Below are 16,851 nucleotides of genomic sequence, written 5' to 3' on the forward strand. Positions count from 1 at the left end.
AAACGTATTACAGTTCCAACATTATTTTATTTTGGTTCAACCACACCAATAGTCAAATCAAAAAACACAACTCATTAGATACCGATGGAGTTAGTTTAGAAACTCTCTATTATAGTCAAAATTGGTGGGGCTTTACTTGTTCTTTCACGAAATGATTACAGATTATTCATTTTTGGGATAATGGAGGCTGGAACTCACCAACTGACACTGAACCCCTCAAATTTCAGAGGCAAGATTCTGTATCTTTTTGTTTTCTTTGTTTTTGAAGTTATGATTAAAATCGAGATGTTAAATCAATTTATAATGAATATACAGTTCAAGAATGTAAACATTCCCGGTCCAAGTTCAAACATTCTGCCTGTATTTCTTCCAAAAGCTGAAATAGGTGAGCAGGATAAAGAAATGAAAACTGATCTAAGCAAAAAATTTTCCTCCTTTGCTGCAATTGTAGGTATTCAAGATATAAATCTTTGTGGTTATTCAAGATCCCGAAATAACACAAAGTTGATTCCCCTTTTTGGTCTGTGATTGTGTTGTAGATGGTGGGTGGCGCCGGTGGAGCAACAATGGAGGAGGAAGCAGAGGGGGAGGGAGGTAGTCAAAACATCACCACGTGCCATGTCATAATCTCTCAAATTAAATAAAAATTCCACGTAATCAAATATTTTGACATCAGCGCAACACGTCAGCACCAACTAACGCCGTTTGTTACAATTTAACGGTTAGGGTAAAATTTGTTCATTTTTACAAAAAATATGACCCAATTGAGACAGAAAAAAACTTGAGGACCCAACTGAGATTTTCATACAAACTTGAGGACCAAGGGAGGGTTTAAACCATTTTTTAATTATATTTTTTGTTCACTATTTCTATTCTAAGAACTTATTTATAAATTCTATTTTCGGTCTCATTTTTATTAATAATTCATTAAATACACTAAAATACTAGTAATAAGACTTCTGTAATTGAATGATAAGATCATGTTTTTTATTTTAAATATCTTTAATTAATTTACATGTTTTTACGAAATCATCTATATTAAACTTTCACTCAAGTACTTTATTTTTAAATATAATAAGAATAATTTTGGAATATGAACATTTGTTCAATAAATTTACTACTTTAAACTAATCTAACTATTCCCTCCATTTTTTTATTATAGATTACATTTTAGAAAAAATTGTCAATATTTTGCATAAGATTTTGGATTTATTTGTCACGTCTACTCCCGTTAAACTATATTAATAACTATGTTTTGTATTAATAGATGGCAAAAAGATAATTTTAAAATCATTGATAGTAAATGTTAATTTAGGATATTAGTAATAATTATAAAAAGTAGTTAAATTCATCATTTTCATTATGTGTATAAGTGTTGTATATAAAAGAATAGAGAAAGTAATTGTTTTAAAAATAGAAAATTAATTAAGAGATTCTTATATTTAGTTTTTATGGAAACGGGGACAGGAACATGAATGCATGATACAAACTAGTAAGATTCCTATGAAACTTTACAATACACGTTACTGCTTTATTCCTAAAGTATACGCACATTTTATGTAATCATAAATTACCAAATTAAGGTCATTCATAATCATAGTCCTTAATCACACTTTTTGTTAAAGAAATTGTGATTTATGTATAGTTTATGATTTATGTCATGTAGTATCAATTTATACTACAATTTTATAGTTTTAAAAAAAATTAAATATTCTTTTGCATGAATTTTGAAGTAATTTATTTTTTAATTTAAAATTATTTAAAAATATTTTAACCTCTTAACTAAAAATATAGTTTTAATCATGAACTATTGAAGCAAGGAGTAAAAAAAATAAAGAAAAGTCATTTTAGTTTCTTAGAACTCATTTTTTTAAATTAGGTTTATTTTAAATTCCCATAACTGAAAAAACAATTAAATCAGAAAATTATCTAAATGTTGGTTGAAGGACAAAGTACATTTGATTAAAGAAAGGTTGAATCAAGTTGACAAAAAAATTAAACTAATAAGAAATTAAGCAGCAAAAGTGAAAGAAAGTGACAAAAATAATAAACTTGAAAAGATAAAGAGAAAGCATAAAATACAACTATGCTCTAAAAGTATAATAAGAGGAACATAAAGAATGTTAAAGAAAAGAATAAAGTGTCAAAGATATGTTTGATGAATTAGTAAAGTTTTTTGTTATTATAAATCCATTTTATTACAATTATTATTATTATTTTAAAATTATTAAATAAAAAGTAAACAAATAAAGGTAATTTTTTTTATAATTATTATCATATTCATAATTTTAACTTTATCTTTTATTCATAAGCAAATTACCAGTAAATCATAGTTAACAATAATTGTATAAATTTACTATATTGATAAATATACATATATTTTAAGTATAATATAATTAAATAACAAACCATTGATTAATTAACTTAAAACATATAATTTTATATTCATATTTTCATTTCTGCTAGTATTAAATGAATAATCATAATATGTTAATAGCCAAACCCTTCTTTTCAACAAGGTGACCTCACTTATCACTTAAAGCTTTGGCAACTAATATTAATGAAAGCACATTATTATCAAAAAGCTAACAGCCTTATATTTTATGTCAGACAATTAATTAGTCAATAACTTCATTAATTTTATTCATCACAAATATTCACTTGATATAAACTCAATCAAAAAGGTTACTCTCGAACACATTTCTTTAACAAACGTTGCCCACTGTAATAATTGTTCAGCATTTTTTAACATTAAAACCGTATTTTTTTAATTCTTCATTACTTTTAGGTTTAAACCCTCCCTTGGTCCTCAAGTTTGTATGAAAATCTCAGTTGGGTCCTCAAGTTTTTTTCTGTCTCAATTGGGTCATATTTTTTGTAAAAGTGAGCACATTTTGCCATAACCGTTAAGTGGTGTGAGACGGCGTTAAATTTTTGTGAGCTGGATTTTTTCATTTACTGACGTGGCATTGTGCATTAAAATTGAAAGGCCACGTGGTGATGTTTTGACTAGAACCAGATCTTCTCCTCCCTCCCCTCTGCTTCCTTCCATCGGCGCCACCCAGCTGCAACCTGTTCACCTTCCATGGCTTTGGGAACACTACCAATCCCCGGATTAGAAGGAGCGAGAGAGTTCATTTCTGAGTCAGATGGACAAAATGCCAACAAAGGCAAATCAGTTGTAGTAGGTGCCGTCCCTAATAAAGTAGAAATTACTGAAAGCATTGATTCAGAAGGAGAAGAAGAGTTGAATGGTGGAAACTTGTCATCAGAGGGAGCAGAAGAGGAGTTTAGTTCTGCATTGGAAGAAGATACCAATAATTATAAATCAGCTCCAGTCGGTGAAAGCCTTGAAGTGAAAATCACTGAAATCAATAGAGCAGAGGAGTTAAATGATGGAAAATTGTTTGGGGAAGCAGAACATACACCGGATGGAGAAGATTCCAAAAACAATCCATCAGTTATAGACGGTGGAAAACCTGAAGTGGGCACTACAGATTCAGTGACACGAGATTTTTTCAACTTTCTTCAATCCTCTTTTGCACAGTGTTCTTTCCTTTCAATGATTTTTTGTTAGATCTGCTTCTTAATAGACACTAAAAAGCACTGCAATATTTAACATGTAAGTTTTGGGACATTGCAGGTGCTGGGGTTTGGATCCAAGAGCAAGTACAGGTTTGGGAAAGTGGCCATCCAACTCAAGCTTGTGGAGGGTGACAAGAGCCATTACTGTCGTCTACCTAATTCATTTCATCTCGTGAATCTGCATACGTCTAATTTATTCTTGCATTTATTAATTGTCTCTGTCACTGTCGCTGTCTCCGTTCTTGAGCCTCGTTCTAATCCGGGGATTGGTAGTGTTCCCAAAGCCATGGAAGGTGAACAGGTTGCAGCTGGGTGGCGCCGATGGAAGGAAGCAGAGGGGAGGGAGGAGAAGATCTGGTTCTAGTCAAAACATCACCACGTGGCCTTTCAATTTTAATGCACAATGCCACGTCAGTAAATGAAAAAATCCAGCTCACAAAAATTTAACGCCGTCTCACACCACTTAACGGTTATGGCAAAATGTGCTCACTTTTACAAAAAATATGACCCAATTGAGACAGAAAAAAACTTGAGGACCCAACTGAGATTTTCATACAAACTTGAGGACCAAGGGAGGGTTTAAACCTTACTTTTATTTATATGTTTTCCTTTCTTCCATCACATCACAATGATAACTTGTTCCCAAAACATATATTCAAACATTTTGATTTTTTTTTATAATGGTAGAAAAGATGGTAAAGACTTCAGACAACCTGAAATATGGAATGCCAAAACGATGAAACCAGAGTTTTCCAGAAAATTAACGATATACATTTGACTGAATTTGTATGCTTATATATAACACTTATGAGCACTCAATGATCAACCATGTGCACTATACTAGTCTAGAGCATAAACTTTGATATTCATCCAATCTAATACTGGTTCAATAGTTTTCCTTGCGCCCCTGTGAAATAGATTTTGATCTTGAAAGTAATCTTTAAGATACTAACTTGAAGACATTGATTGATACCCAGGATAATGATTTTTAAAATGGATATTGATCCCTTACACATAGTTTAAACTCTCCCAACTGGCTTTATTCAATCACTGTCCAGAATCACCTAGCATTCAAATCAAATTCACCAACTTCACGCCAGCCATCTTGGGTTCCAGTGTCTCCATTTTCAGCTTCATCATTCAAGAAATCCTCTGATGGCTCCTTCTCATCTCTCTGAGTGTTGTTTCCCCATCCATTAATCATCTCACCGGGGTTACCTCCCTGATCTTGCTCTCCCATGTCATGGCCAATCACAATGTCATTGCCTTGGGAACCAAGTGCACTACCTCTCATGGGTGCTCGAGACATCATTTCAGCATGAGACTGTAAATCTGCCCGTGCCTGTTCTGCTTGAAACATTGCTGCCATCCGTAGTTTTGCCTCATGGGCTTCACGGCCTGCCTTTTCCCTGGACTCTAGCTCTGCTCTTAATTCATAATTAGCTCTTTTTTCTTCTTGGAGAAGTGCCTGCTCGATCATCAATCTCTCCTCCGACCGGAATTCCCCCAATCCTCTCTTTTGGGTGATTATGTTGAAGGCAAGTGCTTGTTTCTCAAAAGTTGCAGTGAACTCAGCAATTTTAGCAGCAATATTATTATCCCACTGCTGTGACCGTGAAAGCATCTGGCCAGTAGTGTCAGAATCAAGTATCCTATCGTCCTCTTCTTCTTCATAGTCTGCCACAACATGGTAAGGCAATAACCTGCGTAAAGAAAATTCAGCACTGATTGTTGTTCTAATTTATCATATTAAAAAGTGTGGGAACTAAAATACGAAAGCATTGATGTCTAAGTTCATTTCGTTTTGATAAGATCATCGTGAATAAACATATCAAGGCCTCTCATGAAATCATGTGGTCAGATTTTCTAAAAGGAGAAACTTCACACATTTGCACTATAGTAATAAACGAGTTACCAGTTCATTTCTACATTAGAGCATATCATTTACCATATGACAGAGCAAGAACAAAATTTTATAGAATCTAAATGTTATAGGTTCTGAAGAACAATATATCTACATAGATAAATAGGTAAACTTTGATGTGTTATTAGAATCAGGGTTAATGGCAGGGAAAATGAATTCAGGATGGAGGACGACAATATGATATGTCAAACAATTTTGAAAGCAGAGCAACAAAAAATAACAAGGAGTCAAATATCACAGAATAACAAAAAATTACTCTATACAAAAGACCATAAGTACAAATTAGAATTTCACTTGAAATCAAATAAAAAGGGGAAAGCAACATAAGAGTATTCTGCAGGTTCATAGCAAATCCACATAAGGAGAAGGTTGCAGTGAGAGAGATTGCAAGTGAAGAGATAAAATCAGTATTCTGCAGGTTTATAATTGTAAATAGACTGTAGGACAAGAAGCACATGACAAAAACGTTAATTAGATTTTTGGCCTAGAGCAACTTAAATGAATGAAAGAAAAACCAAGCTCCATCAACAAACACTGCATAAAATCTCAGATATTCCGCTTCTTAAATTAACATTATGATGAAAAAAGTTTGCAAATTGGAAATCAATTCATTAGAAATAACAGTTCTTAAACAATTTTTTTGTTTGTTTTGGATAATGCATTGGTGAAATCTTATTCGTAAGCAGGTCCTTTTCAACCCACAACCAATGGATTCAAATAAGCTGAGCCAACCTGTGACCAGTGAGACACCTTGCCACAAGCAGATGACTCTGCAGTAAGAGGTAGCCCAAACACCAAAAAAATACAACTGACAGTTGACTTTAAAATTGAAAGCCACTTCTAAAATACACAGTAACACGAATCTCCCCAAGATTTCATCAATGAGGGCAAGTGACCAGCATTAAAATGAAATCTAGTATTCTCCTTTTCACAAGCACATTCCATATGATTCTCAGAAAGTTACTCGAGAAGTTCCACAAGTTATTGTGTGCTTGGTTCAGTTTATTTTGGAGAAATAGTTACTTATTTCCACCAACTTCCAGAAGAATGTTATTACTTTTATTATAGCTCCAACAATAAGAAATTTCCTACCATACATTCCCCTTTATTGGAGAGGGCATTGTATTCACATTTACAACTCCTTTTCTAAAAAAGAAAATCTAAAATGAAAATAAAGAGTATGATCAAAAGCATAACTGTAACTCTTGCACGCTATTTTCACACAATGAAACAGAAATATCACCAACATTTGTTTATCTATAATAGGAGAAATATATATTATGTAAAGGACTACTTCATAGCAACAGATTATGCAATAACAATATTCATCTAATAAACCTAGTATTTTTCTTTTATCATACTTCTCACATCTAATTGATTTGGGAATCAATGCAAACAACTAACTTTAAACTTGACTTTTGCAGATAAACATTGGAAACAAAAGGCTTTTGCTAAACAAGGAGTGAGATAAAATACATGCATGGCATCTTTAGCAAGAAAAAAAAGGAACATTGGTATTATAAAATGATGGAAAATTAATGAAGGAATCACACAAAAATAAAAACAAGATGGTTAAAACGGAAACAAGTATGACACGTTATTTGTGTTTACAAACTACCAATAAAGTGCAATGAGAAGTTTTACTCTGTGATCATATAGTTCAGCTATTTTCTATGGTAGTGAATGTTAGGCTTTAAAGAGAAAACATAACAAAAATGTGAGAGTAATGGATGTTGGTCAAACAAAAACTGACAAAATAAGAAATGACTGCATCTGATAAAATATTGATGTGACATCATTTTAGGAAAAGATGACAAAAAAAAATGGTTAAATTGATTTAGACACATACAAGGAAGGTCATTTGAAGAACCAGATAGGAGAATAGATTGCATAGTTTTTAGTCTTGTGAAAAGGGATAGAAAGAGACAAAGAAAATATTGAAATAAGTTGTTCAGAGGGATCTCCTGATGAATAAATAATATTTCTAAAGATTTGGTCTTTAACCAAATGAAATGGCATCATTTGGACAACTGGGACATGGGTTTTGTCCCTGTTCTCACATGTACTTGAAAGTCATTTGTTTGATAAAAATATTCGATCTGGTGGCTTTAGGGGGATAAACAATCATTTCCAGGTGTTGCAGCAAAAAAACCTCCCCATACTCGTCTTTATGTGAGTGACATAGCATAGTCTTGAATATTACTTCTTTATATAGATTCTCTGGTATACTAAAGTCTAAACTATCCATACACAGTATAAATAATAGCTTCATTTGACGGCAAGTGTTTTTTCTCATTCAAAGACTATTGACTTAATGGTAAAGCAGGAACAAAAATAACAAACTAGGGGGCTCGAGAGATATAACACTCTGATATAAGTGTAAAAAATAACTTGTGAATAAGCTGCAATAAAGTGAGTGCAAGGCCATAAACATAGTTTATGCAGTAAACCATACTGATGTATACAGAGGGGCTGCTGCTCAATTTCTCATCTCTAAGCAAAACATTTTCAGCCATCAACAAGCAAATCCCATGCGGCACAGTCATGGCACCCCAGAAATTTATGTGCAAAAGCTTCAATGACAGTATGGATCTAAATAATTTTCAGTTCAAGAAGGGTCTCAAGATATGTCAGATAAATCAAAAAGCCATTGGTCATTAACATTCTTATGATCTTCCCGAATTAAGGAGAAGACGTTAATTGAACTGAAAGCACACACGGATAACGCTTCTTATCCTAACGTTAATTAATATGACTAAGAAAGCACACACAGAACAAGTATCTATCTTCTTTCCACACCAGAAAACTCAACGCAACTCATTCTCAAATTATTCACAAAAAACAGCAGGGAAATAACAGTCAGCAAGGTCAGAGAAAGATCAGAAAAACGAAATATAGTAGCACAGGTCACAAGTAAAAAGAAATATACGTAAAATTGTAATTCAAGCATGGAAAACACCATCATTGTTTTTCTCTCCACAGTGACCCAAAAAGAAAAACAGAAAACATGATGCTGGTAGGATTAAAGAACAAACCTCTCGCAGGCATCTTCAAGGGAAGAAAAGGGTCGCTTGAAGTCCGGATGGCAGACCCGCCACGCGTCCTGGTATGCCATCTGGAGCTCCATCTGGTTCCCGGGTCGAATAATCTTCTGCTGCTGCTGATGTTGCTGTTGTGGGGGCTGTTGCGGCTGCTGGGGCGGAAGGTGGTTGGAATTAGGGTTCTGATGCAAATTGATAATCGGATTAGGGTTAGGGTTGGGATGATGATTCGGGTTAGGGTTAGGGTTTTGTTGGAGATTGAGGGGTCTGATAGGTCGCAAGTGAGCGTCAATGTTTGAAGGGAAACGAGAAATTGCAGCTGCTTGCTGCTGCTGATGTTGCTGTTTCTGCAACTGCTGTAAGAGCAGAAAATTTTGTTGATGTTGTTGTTGCTGCTGTTGCAACAGAAGTTGTTGATGTTGCTGCTGCAATGCCTTTGCTTCTTCCATTTTTTTCTGCAAAATGTGTTCTTTTAACCTCTCAAATCCCCGAATCCGATTTTAGGGGTCTGAAATTGAAGAAGGAGAGAGAAAGGGAGAAGATTTCGGAAAACGTGATTTCCCCAAAATTTATATCCCTCTTTTCATGATCTTAGTTTCTGCGCTTCTTTCTGTCGTATCACGAATCAACACAATCGTTTTTGTTGGCGTCGACACTCTCATCCTGCGCGGAATGCAGTGTGACCCAGATGCATGTTTTTCCTTTATTTTATTTTAATTTATTTTATTTTATTTTTTACACCTTCAACCACTACGGTCGAACTACCGAAAAATCGAAATAGGTGGAAAAAAAATCAAAATTATAATTTTACACTAAAAAATTCTGAGGATTAAATAAGTTTTAATTTTTGGTTCAGGTTGATCTTAATTTTGTTGTATACTAATTTAGTTTTACATTTTAAGCAATTGATCCCTTGTTAATATACAATGGTCAGAAATTTTATTTGTAATTTAAATTGGGGATTTTAATAATTTAATTAAAAAATAAAAATATATTTTAGCCGTTCTTTCAAAACGTAATCTCAGAATATTAATAGAAAAAAAGTATTGAGCCTCTTAAGAAATTAATAAGTTAAATATAATTTACTTTTAAATTTTTTTATATAAACAAATTACCTTCAATTAGTATGATTAGACTCATATTACAAGTATTTAAAGAATTATTTAAGAGTGAAAATTTATAATATATGATATGAAAAATAATTATGTCTTGTACGTCACATAATTGAAAAGATGTTTCTATGATGACAATTGAATGGAGAAATATGATATAATAAGTGTAAATCTTTAAATTTAGTTCATTGTACATGTCTTCCTTTATAATAAAGTCAATTGTAGTATTTGATTTTATTAACATTCCTACATAAGATGTATTTATTGTATACATTTAAGTATATAGATGACATACAAATGGAATATGTGCGTATGATTAATTTTAGGGTTAAATATGTTTTTAGTTCCTACATTATTGGCCGTTTTTGGTTTTCGTCCCTGTTTTAAAGTAAAGTACAATTTGGTCCTCATTCTTTTCGAAACGTTCCTTTTAATCCGAGGACTAAAACGAACGTTTCGAATAGAATGAGGACCAAATTGTATCTTACTTTGAAAGAGGAACGAACACCAGAAACGACGAATATTAGGGACTAAAAACATATTTAATCTTAATTTTATAAACATGTAGGAAAAAAATTTAAACTCTAACTTATGTGTTTTGTTTTGTATATTATATTTTTTTATTAGTAAAAGGAAATGATATTGCGAAAAATTCTCTTTACAAAAAATAGTAGGAATAGAGATAAAAGTTTAAATTTTTTAATTTTTTATTGAATTTTTTGTTTAAAATTACATATATACATACATATATATTGTGATTTTATGTGTTGTGTGTGTTATCAAATCCATGAGTAGAATTTCTAAATCGCTTTTTCTTATGTTATATAGAATGTCTTTTAATCTTGAACTCTGCCTTCAACCATTGAATCAAAAAATTTTACTATTTTTTTAAGCGTTGTCATAAATTAAAAATACTCTGATTTTAATATATTAGAAAATTTTTAAAATATACCTTAAAACATCAAAATCAATGTCAATTAGTATATTCTCAACAATCATCTGATTAAAAATAAATTATTTATTATATTTTTTTGAAAAAAAATACATATTTTTGTAAAAGTAAAAATCTCCAATGATCACAAACACAATAACTATTCAAGTATATGTGCTATTTAATTAACACTTTTTTTTTTATAATTATAAGTTTAAACATCTGGTTAATTTGTACACAAAAATATAGTAAACATCCTAAATAATAAATATAACAAAAAGCATTTGATGAAATTGGACAAGAAAGTCAAAAAAAATGAATGAATTTTTCTTACAATGTTTAAGTTTAGAATCTAAGGGCCAAATCTATAATCAAACAGTGTGTTTTAATAGTTTTTTTGAATCTAATTGGTTAACTAATATCTCAAAACTTCGTTTGAGTTTTTACTCAAATAAATTTTGCATCTTTATAATATAGTTATATATATATATTTTGATATATTTTTTTTCAACATTATATTTTGTGATATTTTATTTTAGCTATTTTCACTTCATTTAAATTTATTACAATATTAATTCTATCATAATTTCATCAACTTTTTCAGAGAATAATTAAAAAATGAGGAAAATATTGTAAGTTATAAAACAAAAAGTCAATACTTTACAGAAAAACATGGAAATCTCCTTTTTTAAACTGAGATAAAAATAAATAAATAAAGTAAACAAAATATTTAAATTTATTTATTTTCAGCAAAAATCACTTTTAATTCTTTCTACCAATCAATAGGGTGGGAGTGGTGCATAAATAGAGAGAAGAGAAAATAAAATGATTAAAATAAAAAGGGAGACAGTGTCTGCCCAATAGGTAAGAAGAGAGAGCATGATGGCAAAGTCTTTGGTGGGCCCCAGACCCATTTTTTTCCGCCCATACAGTCACACCACTAATTCACTAATCACACCCCTCCACTTTTCCTTCTCCGCCCGCCACGTCACCTTTTCCGCCGCACCCATGTCTACTCCCGCCGCCGCCGCCGCCACCACCATCCATCCCTCCTTCGAAATTCTCGGCGGCGCACACCACCGTTTCCTCCCAGCCCTCCCTCACTTGTCTCGCCCCTACCGCCCTTTCCCCCTCCTCGCCGCGAACCGTCACCTTGAAACGATATTCGCCGCCTTCTTCCGTTCCGTCCCGGACGTCAGGCTCCGCCGGGAGTGCCTCCGGACCCATGACGGCGGCGCTGTCGCCCTCGACTGGGTCGCCGGCGACGACCGCCGTTTGCCCCCTGACTCTCCCGTCTTAATTTTGCTGGTCCGTTAAAAGCAAAAAAAGAAAATGAAAAAGAACACTGTTTTTGTTGATTTGAATTTATTGGGTGTTGAAAACTGTGACGGGGTTTGTGCAGCCAGGTTTAACCGGAGGTAGTGAAGATGCGTATGTGAGACACATGTTGATTAGAGCTCGAAGCAATGGATGGCGTGTGGTGGTTTTCAACAGCCGTGGTTGTGGAGATAGCCCTGTTACTACTCCTCAGGTCAGGTCAATATTGTTGTTGCTAATAAAACCAAATCTAGAGTTGGGTTTGTTTTGAATTGGACGATGGATAAACAGAACTACTATATGGATACTGATTGTGCTAGTGTGTGAACATTGATGTGCAGTTCTATTCGGCTTCGTTTTTGGGAGATATGCGTGAAGTTGTTTCTCATGTCACTGGTAGATACCCCAATGCTAATCTATACGGGGTTGGATGGTCTCTTGGAGCCAACATTCTTGTTCGTTACTTGGGCCAGGTAGTATTATTTCTCATTCCTGCATGGATCATAATGCTGGTTTATTTGGTTTGGGAAATTATAAAGGTGTTTGTTTGACTGAGGATATTACCCCAAAACTACTGTGTATGAAAAAAAAAAGGGAAATGGAGATTGAAATTACACTTTACTCCCACAATGTGAACAATTAGAAGTGATATTAGGTGGATTGTCTTTGGCTTTATCCATTGAATACTGTTTCTTTCTGCTGTGTTATTTATATTTTTCATTTGCTAATTTCAGGAGTCTCACAATTGTCCTCTTTCTGGCGCTGTATCATTGTGTAATCCTTTCAATTTAGTTGTGGCGGATGAGGACTTCCGAAAGGGCTTTAACAATATTTATGACAAGGCCCTTTCAAAGGCTCTTTGCAAGATTTTCAAGAAGTGATACAAATTTATGTTATTGTGATTATTCTTCTAGCTACTTATAAATGGATCCATTTGCTGGCTATGATGGTATCACTAATGTCTTGTGTTTTTCTTTGAGTCCTCCAGACATGCTTTACTCTTTGAAGACATGGGTGGTGAATATAACATTCCAATGGCAGCCAATGCCAAGTCTGTTAGGGAATTTGATGATGGACTGACCCGTGGTATGTGCTCCTACTTAATGGAAGCTTGATAGATAGATAGATCACACTTGTGAATTATGTCCGCTCAGATATTCATCTATGAGGCTTCGCAGTTTCTTTTGGATTCAAGTCTGTGGATGAATACTACTCTAATTCAAGCAGTTCAGATTCCATAAAACATGTCAAAACCCCTTTGCTTTGCATTCAGGTAAAATTTGTTGTTGACCCAAAATAGTTTTATCTATGTTTCTTCTTGTATTTAGTGTAAAATTGAAATGAAAACCTACTTCCTGCCTTTTTTATTAATATTTTTGTCATTTATGCTTTTTGAACTCTAATTATTGATCTTGTTATACTCTGTCTTTCGAAGTGACACAATGCTCTCCTTATATTACAAAGGAAGAATAAAGTATTTGGGAATAGTGAAATGAATCTTCAATCTAGACTGACTTTTATTTTTATAAATCAAGATATTGAGCTTTTAACCGAAGTGGCACTAGCCCCGATATCTAGAATTGAGAGTGCCTAGTTTTCGCACATTCTGTTATGAATAAATAAATAAAGTTTGAACTCAGAAGAATCTCTTACTTTTTTCAGGCGGCTAATGATCCGATTGCTCCTAATAGGGGAATTCCTCGTGAAGATATCAAGGTATGTAACTTTGTATATATTACCTCTCTAGGTTTGTGCTAATCTTTCTCCCTCTGGTGGCTAATTGAACAAACTCGTTTTTTTTTTTTTTAACTATAATACTGTTTATCATGTCAGGAAAATCCAAACTGCTTGTTAGTAGTGACACCCAAAGGTGGCCATCTAGGGTGGGTTGCTGGTGATGAAGCTCCACTGGGAGCCCCTTGGACTGATCCTTTGGTAATGGATTTTATTCAACATTTAGAGAGAGATGCAGCTACTGCTCCAGAAACTAATTGTAATCCAGGAAGTAAAGAGGCCTTGTATCATCTTGAAGTGTAATGTTGCTTGATCATTTTCATATATCAAATGCATCCTTTGAAGCTCACCAAAACAGTAAATTTATATCTCCTGCAATATTCTTTAGCCCATTCGTAATCCCTAATGTGTGGAAGCAACTCCACTCTGCTTGATCCGAATGGATCTCGTAGCTCAGGGGCAAATATCAACAATGTTCAAACTGATATTTGATTTATCAGTCAATTTATGTACTTTAGAAAGTAAATGGAAAACAACTAAGACTGAACAAGTGCTGCAATTGTTTCAACATTCATATTATTCATAGTTTATATTTCAATTTAAACTTTTATTACCATTATTTTGCTATTTTATTTAGCTTATTTGTCACACGTTTCTTACATTCTTTCTGTAGTAGCTGTGTTTGAAAAACTGAAAACTCTCATTCAACAGGTAGAGACGAGAAACTCATGCCCAGATCAAAGACACCACATTTCAAACTTTCAGTTTTTTATCTGAGCATAAGTTTAATGTTGTTCCTAACTCCTGTCCCATTCTTTGCTTTTCCAATTAGTTAATTTAATTCTCGCTGACTATCATTTTTCTAATAAAGTAATAGGAAAGGGGACAGTAACTTCTGGTTACATGGATGTTAATAGCAACAAACAAAGAAAATCACATCAATGCATGAAATGTTTGGAAATATAGTCATACAGAAGTGGAATTTTGTTTAGAGCAAAATGTCACCAATGATTTAACATAACTATTGCCTGGGTAATATATGAACCTTCAAAGGATTCTTCATTACTGTTGTGAATTGCAGCTCCTCTGAAAGATCAACATGCTCTCCATCCACAACCTTCCACTCAAAATTCCAAAGAAAATTGGCCACAAAGTACTCCAAGTGCAACATTGCCAAAGCATAGCCAGGACACATTCTCCTTCCTGCCCCAAACGGCATCATCTTTATCTCTTTACTTCCCATTATGTCAAAAGTTGTGCCTCCATTCTGGTCCCCAATGTTCATGAACCTCTCTGGCTTAAAGGCCATGGGCTCATCCCAAGCTGTAGGGTCCCTTCCTATCTCTGCCACCAAGAAATTCACTGAGGCATAGGTAGGCACCAAATAACCATTTAAAACAACATCTTTAGTTACCCTGTGAGGAGCCACAAAGTGTAACGGAGGGTGACGCCTCAACCCCTCCAAAATCACAGCCTTGAGATAAGGCAATTTGTGCAAATCCTCCTCCTTCACTTCCCTATCCTCTCTACCAACCATCACCCTTCTAATTTCCCCCACTACACTTTCTTGGATTTTGGGGCATTTCACCAGATTTGCCATGATCCACTCCAATGCAGTTGAAGTTGTATCTGATCCAGCATTCAGAAACTCCGAACATAAGGTGCAAATTTTACCATCATCAAGATGTACCCCCTCCTCATCCTCCAACATTTGCAAATCCAACAAACTGTCCACATATGACAATGCAGAATCACTCGACTGACTTGAGTCATTCCTCGCTCTCTCTTCCTTGGCCTTCCTTCGAGCATTGATGTGAGGAATCAACACAGCATCTTGATCTCTCCGCTTCTGCAAGAACTCCTTCCACCTCTTCCAGAACAAAATCCTAGTAACTGTTGGCCAAAAGTTCAAGATACTGTATCTAGCATAACTCACAAGCATGTCACGTTGACTGTCCTCAATTTCCCTTATTTGCTTCTCATCGAGTTTGTCACCAAAGCACATCAAAACCATCAAAGAAAACATGCCATATTGAAAGTGGTCAATGACCCTTACGGGACTGTTACCCTCAGAATCAGATATGAGGCCTTGTAGGATCATCGCTAGGACCCATTTGCGTGCGTGTGCATAAAACTTAACCTGCAAGGGGTGAAGGATTCTTGAAGTGAGGTTACGCCTAAGGAGGCGCCATGTGGGGCCATAGAAGCTGAAAAGAATGTCATGTTGGTTGCTACTTATAACCTTGTTGGTGGGGTTAGCCTTAGGGCGATCAGCGAAGATGGTGCCATGTTGGATCAAAGCTTGGTGTGCAAGGAAACGACTTGCGATGAAAATATCAGTGTGAGAATAACCGACATGAACAGAGAAGATTGGACCATATTTTGCAACGAGTTTTTGAAGAATGGTTTTGGGGTCAGTGAAGTATCCTCGTAGCAATGCAAAGTTGCATTTGGAAGGTCCCGGAGGGAGTGGAGGAAAGAGAACTTTGCATATGGATTTGAGAATCAGCCAAAGGAAAAAACACAGAACAGAGACAATGTACCACGTTTCCATGTATGAGAATGAGTACACGGTAAACTACAAACGAACAGAGCAATCGGAGAAAAGTTAAAGGACTGAAATTGGACTGTTACTCTTTTTCTTCTTCAATGTTGCTTTTAATTTAGCAGCGAAACTGATTAGCGTTAAATTTTTTTCAATGTTCATTTATGGTTAATTAGTAGTAGTCAAGAAAGGTTTTGGTTTCCATGGACTATTTGATTTTAATTAGATTAAATTAAATTAGTGCTGTAATTTTCTTGAGAAAAGTTTGGATACGTATTTATCCCTTTAAATATCATTCCATTTATTTTTTAGTTCCTACAGAAAAAATTATTATAGTTGATGAAAAAATAATTTGAATTAAGGTAATTCAATTTTTTACATAATTTTATTAAGTAATACATTTATTTTTTAGTATAATAACGTAACTATTTTACGTTTTTTCGTTCAGTGATTTACTTTTAGCATTGTGTTTTTAAAATTTACCTAAACTCTTGTAGTTTTTTGGTTTATATTAATTTTGAATGACATAAAGTGACTTATTTTTCCAAGGAATTTATCCCTTAAAACAAAAATAGAAAAAATAGAGTTTTATTACGTATAGATAGTATAATGAGTTATTAGTCAATCTATATAAAATATTTCTAACTTAAAATGTTGAACTA

General features: G+C 34.0%; 2 protein-coding genes and 1 pseudogene across 2 annotated transcripts; 1 reads left to right on the forward strand and 2 right to left on the reverse strand.

The window, feature by feature from the left end:
* Window positions 1-4,306: 4,306 nt before the first annotated feature.
* Window positions 4,307-9,247, reverse strand: LOC124831509 (mediator of RNA polymerase II transcription subunit-like protein). The gene is made up of 2 exons (XM_047305519.2): window positions 8,545-9,247; window positions 4,307-5,288 (listed from the first exon to the last, which is right to left on the reverse strand). The coding sequence occupies exons 1-2, from the start codon at window positions 8,997-8,999 to the stop codon at window positions 4,646-4,648; spliced, it is 1,098 nt and encodes a 365-aa protein (XP_047161475.2). The 5' UTR covers window positions 9,000-9,247; the 3' UTR covers window positions 4,307-4,645.
* Window positions 9,248-11,423: 2,176 nt separating this feature from the next.
* Window positions 11,424-14,263, forward strand: LOC124831508 (esterase/lipase/thioesterase family protein). Its single transcript, XM_088110479.1, has 8 exons — window positions 11,424-11,901; window positions 11,996-12,124; window positions 12,252-12,383; window positions 12,645-12,787; window positions 12,899-12,996; window positions 13,089-13,183; window positions 13,573-13,626; window positions 13,744-14,263. Exons 1-8 carry the CDS (start codon window positions 11,473-11,475, stop codon window positions 13,945-13,947), a joined length of 1,284 nt encoding a protein of 427 aa, XP_087966605.1. The 5' UTR covers window positions 11,424-11,472; the 3' UTR covers window positions 13,948-14,263.
* Window positions 14,264-14,543: 280 nt separating this feature from the next.
* On the reverse strand, window positions 14,544-16,465 carry LOC124831507 (cytochrome P450 89A2 pseudogene; annotated as a pseudogene).
* Between the last annotated feature and the right edge of the window lie 386 nt (window positions 16,466-16,851).

Source organism: Vigna umbellata, chromosome 3 (assembly GCF_029865625.1).
Source record: "Vigna umbellata cultivar VRB3 chromosome 3, Vumbellata_1.0, whole genome shotgun sequence".
NCBI classification, from domain to species: domain Eukaryota; kingdom Viridiplantae; phylum Streptophyta; class Magnoliopsida; order Fabales; family Fabaceae; genus Vigna; species Vigna umbellata.